Source organism: Electrophorus electricus, chromosome 11, assembly GCF_041902795.1.
Source record: "Electrophorus electricus isolate QZ-2024a chromosome 11, ASM4190279v1, whole genome shotgun sequence".
In the NCBI taxonomy this organism is placed as follows: Eukaryota; Metazoa; Chordata; class Actinopteri; order Gymnotiformes; family Gymnotidae; genus Electrophorus; species Electrophorus electricus.
Genome location: NC_137507.1, coordinates 27,187,583 through 27,200,764, shown reverse-complemented (window position 1 = coordinate 27,200,764; position 13,182 = coordinate 27,187,583). Strand labels below are relative to the sequence as shown.

General features: G+C 42.4%; 1 protein-coding gene across 1 annotated transcript; it reads right to left on the bottom strand.

Annotated features, from left to right (window-relative positions):
• Positions 1 to 191: 191 nt before the first annotated feature.
• On the bottom strand, positions 192 to 13,078 carry LOC113584680 (uncharacterized). Its single transcript, XM_081723921.1, has 6 exons — positions 12,582 to 13,078; positions 11,603 to 12,340; positions 10,091 to 11,252; positions 4,019 to 4,338; positions 2,993 to 3,358; positions 192 to 2,751 (listed from the first exon to the last, which is right to left on the bottom strand). The coding sequence occupies exons 1-6, from the start codon at positions 12,847 to 12,849 to the stop codon at positions 1,886 to 1,888; spliced, it is 3,720 nt and encodes a 1,239-aa protein (XP_081580047.1). The 5' UTR covers positions 12,850 to 13,078; the 3' UTR covers positions 192 to 1,885.
• Positions 13,079 to 13,182: the final 104 nt, after the last annotated feature.

Genomic DNA, 13,182 nt, shown 5'->3' with positions numbered 1-13,182 from the left:
GCACTTACGCAATAATTCCAATAATCCTAGCGAAACATTTTTACTGCAAGTAGAGTAAAATCCTAAAAACAGTAACTCTGAAAACTTCAAAAAGCGCCTTTACATTTGCTTGCTATGTACACAATCAGATAAGCAGATTCACGTAGATTTTTCCTCACAATTAACAATGTTAATTACTATGGATTAGTTTAAATTGCAATTCCACATATGTAAATAAAATGGGATCTTTGATCTGTGTGTTTATTTGCTTCTTTTAAATCAATAGTTTTGTTTAGTTAGACAAAGTAATGCAAACAAGACACTTAAATTTGGCATTTACAGTGTTTGTCAATTGCTTACACACTTTTTAAGAAACAGTATCTCTACTCCGAAATACCAAAACACATGTCTTAAAACCATATACACATTTTCAAACCCTGAAAATTTGAGCCAAATGAAACACTGATTTCTTAACCATGAACACCCTCCCTTCACATCAAAATGCCTGACATTTTACACATGAATTTCTACGACAAACCATGTCTAGACAGTAAACCACATTCATACCGCACTAATAAAATAACAGATATCACAATGTATATGTGGTTATCACTGCTGCAGCCAAAAACTAGAGAATGACTAGAACTTGTGCATTTATTTGATGATAGCCAGGTGGATATATTTACTTGAAGTAAGGCTTTAAGTACATACTTGTTTTTGATTGTTGCCCCAGACCTTGCAACATGGCACAAAGTTAAGAAAATCTTCAGATCTTCAAATTACCATATGAAACCGTATAGGATATAAAAATAGTAACAGTCCTGTATAACATAACACGTCACAAGTCTACCAGTAGCTCCAATTACTGTAGCCGTTTTCATTACTAAAAGCTCACATTATAGAGGCCTGTGAAATAGGAGATAAACTGGATTGCACTTTGACCTGCTTCCCATGGGCAAATAACGGTGGGTGACATGCTCAGTGGCGCAGCCCGATTTTCAAATTGAGCTTGTTTGTCTATTTGAGTGATCCCTTCGTTTTACTCTTCTTCAGCTATTTTTCCTTGTTCACTACTTCTGCCACATTGCGCAGCTGTTTGTACCATCAGTGTCTTAGCTGTCGTTACGTTTTATGCATGTGTGTGTTTATTGTCCAATTGTCCAGTATTTGCGGTCAGTCCATTCCTTATGTAGAAATTTGTGGAATTTCTTAATACATTTTTAAAAAATAATAAAATAAATGTATAAATACATTATACTGTTTTAGACACAGCAACCTGTCTTTGCCTCTTTGAATTAAATACCATAAGGAAATTATATTTAGATTTGATAAATGTTCTCTTTTCCTACAACACGACAGAGAAAAAGATCTTTGTGTTCATTTTGCAACAGTTAAAGTTTTGTAACTCATTTCCAAATTTGCACATTTTCTGTTTAAATTTATCCTTAGGGATGGAGCATTGTATGAAGTGTTTTAAGTCTAAACTCAAAATGTGTTTAGTTTTGCATAAATTACATCAGCAAAAGACACCTGAGTGTTGTATACTGAATGCTGATAGCCAGTGTGCAATAAAAATGGGTAAGCAATCTAAAAAAGCAACACTACCAGTGACACTTCCTATAACCTGTTGACAGAGACAGCTCAGAACTGAAATACCACCACTGTCATGCTCCGAGTTTAGAAACAGAGAACATGCTAAACATACTACGTGTTAATTTTGTTAGGCCCCTTGCATGGCTTTGATGTTGTTCAAAAGACTCAGCCAGGCCTGCAAGAGCAGCTTACAACACCACTGCCATGCTTCAAGGTTACAAACAGAGAACATACATGTTTACAAGACTCAGATGTCTGCTGCAAGAGTAGCGTACATCCTTGGTTCCACAGAAACAAGGAAGTCCATACCCAATCATGGAGTAGGGCCATTTGGACAGTGCAGTCTGAGGTGCCTTTTGAAAGGACAACGCCAAGCAAACGTTTTGCCGCACAGTGGACAGCGGAACGGCCTCTCTCCAGTATGGACACGCTGGTGGGCGGTGAGGTTTGAGCCGTGTGCGAAGGCACGACCACACTGGCCGCAGGTGAAAGGTCTGCTGCCACTGTGGGCCCTCTCATGGGTGACGAGGTTGCCCCGGAGAGCGAAGCGCTTGCCGCACACGCCACAGCCGAACGGCTTCTCGCCTGTGTGTATGCGCTGATGCCGTATCAGGTCCACAGCGCCGTGGAAGCTCTTGGGACACAACGAGCAGGAGAACGACCTGTGGCGTCCAGTGGCCGGAGGCGGGCTCTTTGCAAAGTTCGGCTTGAATGTCCTGGTCTGGAGTCGATCGTGGCTTTTCCTTGCTCTCATCTGTTTGGCTTGGGGCTCACCAGTGTAGCTTATACTGTGAGAAGGTAAAATCTCACTGGTCCCATCAATAAGAACATGGGCATCTGTGAGAGAATTGTGGAGAGGATGCTGTGGTATAGAAGAGCATCCTCCACGTGTATCACAATTCACTGAAGTCAAAGAGGGCCATGGCAAAGCACCACTGTCCATCATCCCACAAGCTGTCCATTCATTGGTCCTCTGTGCTAGAGGCTCCTCCTGCTGCTCAGTCTTAAATTGCACCCCAATACAACACTCTTCTCCATTCTTTGGCCCATTTTGACTAAACTGTGCATCAAATGCATGGTGCTGTGCTCCTTCAGAAAGCTGTTTGTGAATGCAAAGCATTGAATTATGGGGCTGGGGCCGGACATCCTCCGTAGTATCAAAGTTATTGTTGCTGTATCCTAAAAACATAAAATGTGAGGTCAGGTTTGAAATACTGATATCTATCAGACAAGTAAATATGTCTACTGATAATTGAGGGACCGGTAACTGGTACTCAATTGATTCAAATTAAAAGTTCATAAACCTATATTGCTGAATGTAATTTACACAAATTGAGTCATGTGCCTATAATGATCCATGCAATATGTGTGCAATGCAGGCGTGAATGTAGGAAAGAGCAGGATAGCATCATCTTCTCACCAATCATATGGCCATGTGTAGCCGTGCAAAACTTCTCATCAGCCTGGTAGACACACTCAGCTGTGGATGCAGTGTGACTCCCACCCTCCACTTTTAGAGCTGCGATGCTGAGTGCGCCCACATCCGCTCTGTCTTCAGTCGTCAGTGAGCCGCGAAGAATGTGGGGTTCCCTAAACTGAACCACTCTATCAAAAAGTGAAAACCCGCTGTCCTGACTCTGCCGACTCCCAGAGCTCAGAGGAGAATTCCTGCATCCTTCATTCTCGTGCTCCTGTGGGTTCTTTGTCAGGGCTGAGGTATTAGCCTTTGTATCCTCCTCTTCCTCATCACAGTTAACCTCCTGCTGGGCATGTTCAGCGCTCACATCTAAGTAGGAAATGACATAATAGAACAAGGAATAAAAATTTTAAAAATAAAATCAAAAATCCATTTCAATATTAACGTCAGAAGACCTATTGATCTTTTTCAAGGAACAGCTTGGGACACTGCAGAAAAACAGATTAATTTTAAAGCAACTAGCATTATTAGGTAAACACAGCTAGGCACTCTGCTGTACAAAATTATCAACATCAAACTCTTTCAAATAACTATTATTTCCGTAGTCTAAAATTTTAAATGTCAAATTCCTGAGTGCCAATATTTGTGACATGGAAATATCATGAATTAAATTGTGTTTTATTAATTTAATTCCAGTCCTCATGATAATCAGCCTTTGACGTCCATACTCTAATGGTGCATTGATGGCACTATTGTGCAGTTTTGTACAATGTAACACTTATGGCAGACTAGTGATAAAAGGTGTCAGTGATAAACGGTGTCTTAGAGGTTAAACACAGCTTTTGTCAGATATTTTCCGTTTATTCTAATAGGCATTCTTTGCTCAATTTTGAAATGGCAATGAATTATAAATCTTTTGCTTGGAGCAGAATTGTTAGCGCGTGCATGAGTATATTATATTGCACGAACATACAATTTTGTTCTTTTTTTTCCCAAATCAATAATCAATTTCTGACTAAAAATCGGTACCTCGCTCAGGCTCATCAATAAGACCGTCGACCAAGTACGAGAGAGAAACCGGAGCGGACGGATTTCTCAGTTCTTTCTTCAGATCACGTACTTTTCCCTTCAGCGTCTCAATCTCGCTCCGGCCCCTGCTGATCTCTAAGCGCATCTCCACGCATTCCGTGTCGATAAGTTTGCAGATCTCCGCCACTGCGGCTCGGACAAAGCTCTCCATCACAGACGAAATCTGCGTCTCAAGAGTTAGACATTTTGGCATGTTGACGTCCGACTGGGCTTTACAAATACAAAAACAAGCGTATTGGTCGGCACAGGGCAGTGAGCTTCTTTAGGTTTTGGCCGTATAGTTCCTTCAGAGGATTCCCGTGACAGAAACGTCCTCATTTAATCGAGCTGTGCGTCCCAGTAATGTTATTTTGTCTCCCCTCTTCTCCTGTGCTTCTGACCCGGAAATATTACGACATTGGCCATGCGAAGTGGTGTCCCGACGGAAACGAGGGGAGGGTGTTAGATTGGGTACACTTCTCCTTCGGCTTTCGCGTTGAGGGGATACGCAAGGGTTTCCTGATTCAAGTCGGTCCTCTGCGGATGAGAGTTGTGAGGAAATGAAGAAATGAAGTAGTCTTGGAAATGAAGTAGTCTTGGAAACACGGAAACACGGATACTGTACACTGTGCATTCATCGGACAGAAATTTCTGTAACGTGGCTGAGGTTATCTCATAGCTATCTGATGTTAATTTTCATCCCATCCCAGTCTTATGAATTTGTAAACAAACCGGACAGACATTTATTACGTAACTAGAAACACAGAGAACGTGCCGTGATAAAGCTGCAGTTTTCAGATCCCTGTATCATGAATGCATTAGTATAGCAGCTGACAAGCACCATGTTCTAGTTTGATATTTGAAGTACACGGAAAACAAGGACCTTTCTTTTCTGGTCTGTCATGGAGACAATTAAGGATATAAACACTTTATTATAATGTGACAAACCCCATGGTTAGTCAAATAAATAACATAAAAATCTAGCAATGTTGATACGTTAAGCAAAATACAATAACATTCAGAACACCTTTACATCTTTGACCTCAGTATTCCAGTATAAATTATTTAAATTTACATGAAAGACTCTGGACCCTCTTATACATACCTGTATGTGCACAAACAGACACGCACACACACACACACACACATACACACAACATACCATGGTGGTATTTAGGCTTAAACAGCAACAGTGATGAGACAGCCTACAGAGAGGAGGTCCAGCACCTGTCACTGTGGTGTGCTAATAGTAACTTGGTCCTCATCAGCCAGAGTGAAAGGCTATCTTAAAGATATTCATCACCCATACATACACTAGTCACATTCTACTTCCTTCTGGGAAACTCTACAGGAACCTTCACTTTTGCACCAACAGGCTAGTGAACACCTTCAAAGCCTCTGCAGTCAAACTTCTAAATTTCTCAACACAGCACTCATTACCTTGTCTTTCCGACCCTTGCACATGGTCTACATGCATTATACTGTAATTTATGTATACGGTAGTAATTCTTCTTTACAATCATCTATTCTTACAGTATGATCATTTACACTATATTGTCTGGACCCACACTAATCTATCCCTGAATTTTGGATTATACTACTCTAGGTTTCTGGCCATGGTCTTGTTTTTTGTTCTGCAATATTGTTGATTTTGGATCAATAAAATAAATCTTACAATATCTTATCTTGTTAAACCAAAGTAATCCAGGTCTCTTGTCTCATTGTACATTTGCATGTTGATGAAACTTTACTGTCACTCTGCCCCATTGTGTTGTGCATTACATTGCCATGGAGCGCCGGGCACCTAGCCAGAGGGACATGTTCACTGACACACAAATACCCCTCACACTTCTCCCATTCCAAATCCCCGAATACTGACATACATACTTTCTTCCTATTTGCACTTCTGGTTGGATGCTAACTGTACTTTGTTGGCATGGTATTTGTACTTTGCTCAGTGACAATAAAGTTTAAATGAAATGTAATCTAATCTAATCTGTATAAATCAATTTAAAAACGGTCTTGTCAAAGGAAAAATACCGAATACCCTAATACTCTGCTCTTAAAGATTTAAAGGAATTAAGTGACATTTTAACACAGCTGACCAAATTGAGCTGGAGAAAAGACCTTCACAAGGAAGCTTTCTTACATCTTTCTAGTGATAGGTTTTATAGGCAGAACAGCCATGACATCACTCGGCAGAGTTAACGCTTAATCATACTATTTCAATAGGACACCTCCCTGACTGTACACAGAATCTTATTGTAGATAACAGTTTCAATCTTCTTTCTAACATTCATAAGGATAGCAATCCTGGATGTCTTATTTTATCTGCATGCCCCTGAACAATAGGTTGGACTGAACAATAGGTTGAAAAATGTCAGTGAGAAACTGGGATATAGTTCCGAACTATATCCCAGTTTCTCACTGACATTTTTCAACCTATTGTTCAGTCCTTACCTACATATGTTAAAGACTCTTCACAAAGTAATGTGTTCTTCTATAACTCCTTGAACACTTGAAAGGATGATTGCTACCTGGCAACTCGCTGCTTTTTCAATAGACATTAAAAGTTCAAACAAAGGTGGAAAAGAATAGAAATGTCTACTTCTACTGTTCCTTTGGTGCTCAGTTATAATCCTACAAAAAAACCAAACAAACAAAAAAAAAACAGTGGTAAATATTATACTTAAATACTTCAAAATCCTCTAGGACCACCACATCCATTTTTAATGATTCTCCCGCAGACAAGACAAAAACAACAAAGACATGATTGTCAAGAATTTGATAAATCTGTCATATAATAATTTTGATACTGTAGCTGTGCTTGCGCACCTGATGAAGGACCTCTGTCCAAAACATTTTTCTCTGGAAACTTTGTGTACTTTACTGAAATTTGGAACATTCTCTCTCTCTCTGTCTCTGTCTCTGTCTCTAATATATATACTGGAAAAGTGTGGTCGGATAGTTAGGAGAGGGAAGGTAGCTAGAACTGTGGGGATCGTACTACCAACCAGAAAGTAACATTACAGAAAGTAGCTGAAAGTAGCTACAATACCTTGCAATCCCATAGGAATTATGAAGAGGGCACAAAGAAAGCAGCTACTGAGGCAAGTCCTAAGTAGTCATCTTAACGGGAAGAACAAGATCCAGGCTATCAACGCCTACACTGCACCAGTCATCAAATATCCTGGTGACATCATAAGATGGCCAAAGGAGGAGATAGAAGCCACTCACAATGCATGGAGGGTTTCATCCCAAATCCAGCATTCTGAGAATGTACTCTATGAGGGAGGAGGGAGGTCGAGGACTAGTGAGCATCAGAGACACTATCCAGGATGAAACAACCACGATTCAGAAGTAAACCAGCAAGATAGCCTCAAGTGATGAAGTTCGTAGTGTACAGCACAGACAGCAGAAACCCAAAGTGGTGAAGAATGACCAAGCTCAGATCCTGTGGGACTTCCAAATACAAAATGACAAAATGGTAATGGCTAACCAACCAGACATAGTAATGATGGACAAGCAGCAGATGGACAAGAGGGCTATAGTGATAGAGATAGTTATTGCAACATCAGGAACAAGGAATATGAAAAGCTCAAGAAATACCAAGGGCTGAAAGAAGAGCTAGAAGAGATGTGGAAGGTGAAGGTAACAGTGGTTCCTGTGGTAATCAGAGCGCTAGGGGCAGTGACCCCCAAACTGGGAGACTGGCTCCAGCAGATCCCAGGAACAACATCTGAGATCTCCGTCCAGAAGAGTGCAGTCCCGGGAACAGCTAAGATACTATGCAGGGCCTTCAAATTCCCAGGTCTGTGGTAGAGGACCTGAGCTTAAAGGAAAAAGACCGCCCAGGGGAGGGCAACTGGGGAATTTTTTTTAAAGTGAAAAAGGAATAAAGATGTAGTAAAAGATGCAAAAATGCAGTATTGCCATGTTGTACACAAGATTTCCAGAGAAACAGGATGTTACAGACAGAGGTCCTTCATCAGCTGTGCAAACAAAGGACTTTGGAAAGACCTCTGTCCACTTTGCACGCACAGCTGATGAAGGATCTCTGTCCGAAACATCCTGCTTCTCTGGAAACCCTGTGAATCACACATTTGTTTCCTACCTCTCTCTCCATAAATAGTTGGTTTTGTGCATTTCAGAGTGATGAGGAAGCTTGAATTGGAAGCTTGTTCACCAGGTAGAAAGGCGAACAGAGGTCCAATTTCTAATTGGTATCAGCGATTAATATTTAATACTGTCACATCACAAATCCAAATTATGTTCTCTTCGGAGATTAAAATGTAATCCATCTTACTCTACAAATGTATCTTAAACACTGAATGTATGAAGGAAATATCAATGCTTATATACTTTGTAATATAACCACTGCACTACAGGCAAAGGCCAAATCATAGTTTTAAAATTTCTGGTACTAACTCAGTCCCCTCTGTGCACCTATGCACCCAGATGTGTATGCATCTGCCTAATAAGTTATAAAGCTATAGACTTACAGGTCATTGTGTAAAAGATTCTATGTGGTTTGGAATTGTACTCTCTTAACTAGGGAGTCTACCCACAAACCCACATGACAAAGATTAAATGATTCAGGTTTCTACATTGTTCACATACAGCTTCATTGTGTAGTGCAGATTTGTTTACTTGGATAATGCTAGGCTTGTACTGCTGACCTTTCACACTGAACGTGGCCCTGGTTTCTCTAATAACCATCCAATGCAGCCGTTTTCATAACCTGTATGTCATGACCATTTCATTTCATTATCTGTATGTCTTTTCTCTATTGACTTCAAAGACTTAGTTTCCAAAAAATATTCCCTTTGGCAAATAAGAAACAGACTGAACTAAAACTTCAGAAAGCAGATAGAACACATGAGCAGGCTTGTGGCCTGTGGCATTTGAGTAATGAAGGCCAATAGTTAAACTTTATTCACTAGGTAGATTCTTGATGTCCCAGCATAGAATATGCCATTTCTTCCATTTGTGCCAGAATGAATCTTGCTGGACAAGGTCATGTAACGCATAGAGATTGAGGAAATAAAAAATTCTTACACATCCTGGGGAGGAAAAAAAACATCTTGAGGCAGGTACATGGACTACAGCCAGAGAACGGCATGATGAGTTCAAAGGAAGTGTCACACACACACTCATGACTTACAAATAAAACTGCACGTTTCAGTTCTTACAATGCCCTGTATTCTCACAGTGTAACGCCAGTGTCCGGTTCAACCACAAAGCAGTAGTTTGATGGCCATGTAGCAGTGATACATGATTTAAAAACAAGCAATACAGAAACAATTATATCAAACTCACTCATATTTAAAAACACAGTGATGACCACTCTTGTTACCACCTTCTTGCTACAGTACATATCAATTTGGTGGCTCACAAAGTATTCCTGTCTTTCCGGTCACAAGATGTGCGCCACACGAAACATGATGACAAGAACATAAAACACACATCTCACTGGATCTAATCAATCAAAATACCTAGACGTGAATGTATTGCTAATCAACTTAATCTAATGCCTCTAACGCTCTTTAAAAAGATGAATGGGTTTAAATGGGTTTGGCTACATAATTCTGACAATACACATTATGAGAAGTAGCACAATATATCATCTTCCTGGCAGCACACCTTAAAGATGAATATATTTGTATGTATAATGGTCTTCATGATGAGAAAGAATAAAATAAACTACAGAAACTACATAAAGTAATCTATCAAAATCATCATCCCATGCTAATCTTCCTAATCTGTTACAGGAAGAATGCAGACTTTGCTGGCACAGGATGAGAGAACTTGCCACTTAAATAATAAAGTGAACAAGGCCTCGCATGGGGTAGAACAACTGCATCAGTGGCTACATGCTGGTTAGTTACAGGAACTAAACAGCTAAAATCCACATTCTGCCAGAATCCAGACTATGCATGGCCCCTCCTATGTGTGAACCTCGGCAGGTCATATGAAGTCAGGTTTGTCTTGTCATCTTACACAATCTTAGCAGGCCACCTGGAATCCGGTTACCCTAAGAATGCTCCAGCTGCAGCATGTGGGCACACGTGCCTGTAGCGGGCGGCCCGTGTAAGGAAGGCAGCTCCACAGGTGCTGCAGCAGAACGTGCGTTCACCCACGTGCGTCCGCATATGGCCCTTCAGGCTGCTCTTCTGGCTGAATCTGCGCCCGCATGTGCCGCAGCCATAGGGCTTCTCGCCCGTGTGGATGCGCCGGTGCCGCTCCAGGTGGCTCATGCGGTCGAAGCTCTTCCCGCAGAGCACACACGGGAAGCGGCGCACGCGGCCTCTCTGGCTACTGCTCGGCACCCCATGCCTTGTGGGTGACGTGTGATAGTTCAGATCCGGCACTGTAGCAGCCTCTAAGGTCCTGAGCAAAGGCACAGTGGTGCTGTGGTCTAACAGTGAGGCCACATTCGGTACCTCGAACTGCAAGGCATGAGCTATCTCTTGACTGACCTCTTCTTCATCCACAAGAGACATCACCTCTTCCTCCTTCTTCACGCCGATTTGGCTGCTGTCTGCACACCTCGTTTCGCTGAGTTCAGGACCTCCCCACGAGTGCACGACGGTCGAGGAAGCTTCTAAATCATGTTTGTTAACATCTGCCGTCTCTGAACTGTACTCAGCCTTGTGAGAGCAACCCGACTGCACAGAGTCTTGTCCTGCGCTGGCTGCGTTTAAGGAGGGTGGAGCCTCAGAGTCCCCCTCATCCATGACACTCTCGCAGTCGGAGTCTGGTTGTCTGCAATCCTCTACGCTAAAATCAGACGACGCCTGGGTCAACGTCTGGTCTTTATCCTCCTCCCCCTCCTGTTCAGTCTTCATGCCATTTACTGTGGCACCATCCACCGCATCGTCGCACTCTTGCAGCTCACGCGGATCAGCTGGCTCCGACCCATCCCCAGCTGGGGAGGCGCAGGCTTTACTCTGGGTGTTCGGGAAATCCATGTGTGTGTGCTGCGCAGGCTCTTCCTCTGCATTTATGAAGTGAGCATCTTCCTGGCCCAGAAAAGATGAGTGTGCGTCGGGTCTGTGTGTGTGAGCATCTGGACCATTTCTGTAAGGGAGGCGTGCTACCTGCTCCTCACAGTACACTGCCACTGTCCATTCATCACTGAAGTGGTTCTCTTCGGCAGGCAGCCCGCAAGCTGATTCTATGTCTCCACTGAATCCTGTGGAAAAAGAAAAAAAAGTTAGCATTATCCCATTTTGGAACTTATTATTCTACAATTGTACCAAACAGATTACAAAACCTACTGAGGTGAATTTTAAGCTTTAATTGTAACTTACATTGTACTGTGTCTTCTCATGGACACACTTCAAAATTTTCAAATATAAGGTAAATAATATGATGTAATATGTAACAATGATGTAATTATATGACATAATGGGTGTTAATTTAGTCTGTGCCACACCTAATGAGAGGAGTTAGCTAAAGGAGCAGAAAATTAAAGACTGTATCCCTGGTAAATGAATAAATACGTGAAATCTGGCCCTAAGGGCTGCTGGCTTTGGATTTCACCTCGATGTGTTTTCAGATGGCTCTTCAGGCTGCTCTTTTGTGTGAAGCATCGTCCACACAGCCTGCAGCTGAAGGGTTTCTCCCCAGTGTGGATGCGCTGGTGTCTCTCCAGGTGGCTGTGCCGATCGAAGCTCTTGCTGCAGAACGCGCAGAGGAAACGTCTCCTATCCACGTCCGTCCCGTTCACCACCCTGCCTCTGCACGCCGCTGGAGGGAAGTTTGCTTGAGAGTCAGCATGTAAATGTGCGAGTGTGTTCTGCGTGCAGGAGAGGGACTGTCCCAGTCCTGTGTTCTTATGTGTTGGCAGTGGTTCGTCTGTAACTGCACGCAGGCCGTCTGGAGAGTGCGAACCGTGTCTGATGGCTGACTCTTCTCCATTTGGGCATACTGTTTCCAGTCTATCTCTGGCTGGCTTGTAAATCGCCTCCGAGCCGGCAGCAGGACCTGGCTGGTGTTGCGAGTCATCCTGTCTGGAATGGAAATACTCAGGTGTTTGAGCCTCAGGGCTGCTCTCCGGTGACCATGCCTGGGTGAAGTGTTGTTCACTGGAGGTGAGGGCAGAATGAAAGGTGAGCTCTGTGGTTGAACGCTGGTTTGTATCCTGCGAAGCCTCCTCATCGTTCAGCCCTTCAATCTTCACGATTCTGGAAGCTGCAGTGTGGCTCTCCACCTGTGGCTGTTCCACGTTGTCATTTTTCACCTCTCTGTCAGCTCCTTTCTTATCTTTGTCTTTGACACCTATGTTGATGAGGGGGTACAATTTATTTATTTATTTTTAAACCTGACAACTATAAAACGTTTGTTTACAAAAAATGTAACTTTTTTTTGTTAACAAAGTCACCACACACTCCACACCATCTCACGCCCCATTTAGACTTTCAGTGTAAAATCCTACTATATAATGCATAGAGTAACGACCAGAACAAGTCGTTTTTAAGGTGATCTGAGTGAACAGGTTACTATTCGGCTGTATCAATACCTTGAAATACTCCAAACTGCTCTGTCGGGCGATCACTAACACACTCCCGGACGAGAGCACGTCGTGTCTCCCGTAGCTCATTTGACACTATTTGGAGATTCCTCTTCAAGGTGTCGATTTCGTTTTCTCGTTCACATATTTCAAGCCGAAGCATAACAACACCATCATCCACGACTTTGCTTATTTCGGCCACCGCGGCTTTAGCAAGCACGTCCATGATAGACGCTATTTGTTTCTGGAGAGTGAAGCCGTTTGACATGTTATCCATCTGATTTACATAACCTTGTCAGTATCGGAACGTTTTTTCCCCCTTCAGTTTTGCAGAATTGGGTAACGACGAGCAGGAGAGTTTGCGATACTTTTAAATCCAACACAATACCCGTTCAAGGATTTTGATGTTTTGTGCCTGGACAACCACGCAACGGAAGAGGAGAAACACGGTCCTACCGTAAACAATGAAAAACAGGCGCACACTCAGGCACTATTCCGGAAAAAGAAGGAAAAGGAAAACCTGTAGGAATAATTAAAAAAGACATAATGACAAATAACTACAATGCTTTGTATAAGTAAATGTCCTATTTTATTCACGTGAAGGTTTTTT

Excerpts from the sequence above, each read along its gene's own strand:
- LOC113584680 (XM_081723921.1), bottom strand. The coding sequence starts at position 12,849 with ATGGATAACATGTCAAACGGCTTCACTCTCCAGAAACAAATAGCGTCT. Across the intron at positions 11,253-11,602 it reads CCATCTGAAAACACATCGAG|GATTCAGTGGAGACATAGAA; the intron begins GTGAAATCCAAA and ends CTTTTTCCACAG. Across the intron at positions 4,339-10,090 it reads GCAGCTGGAGCATTCTTAGG|AAGCTCACTGCCCTGTGCCG; the intron begins GTAACCGGATTC and ends CAAAACCTAAAG.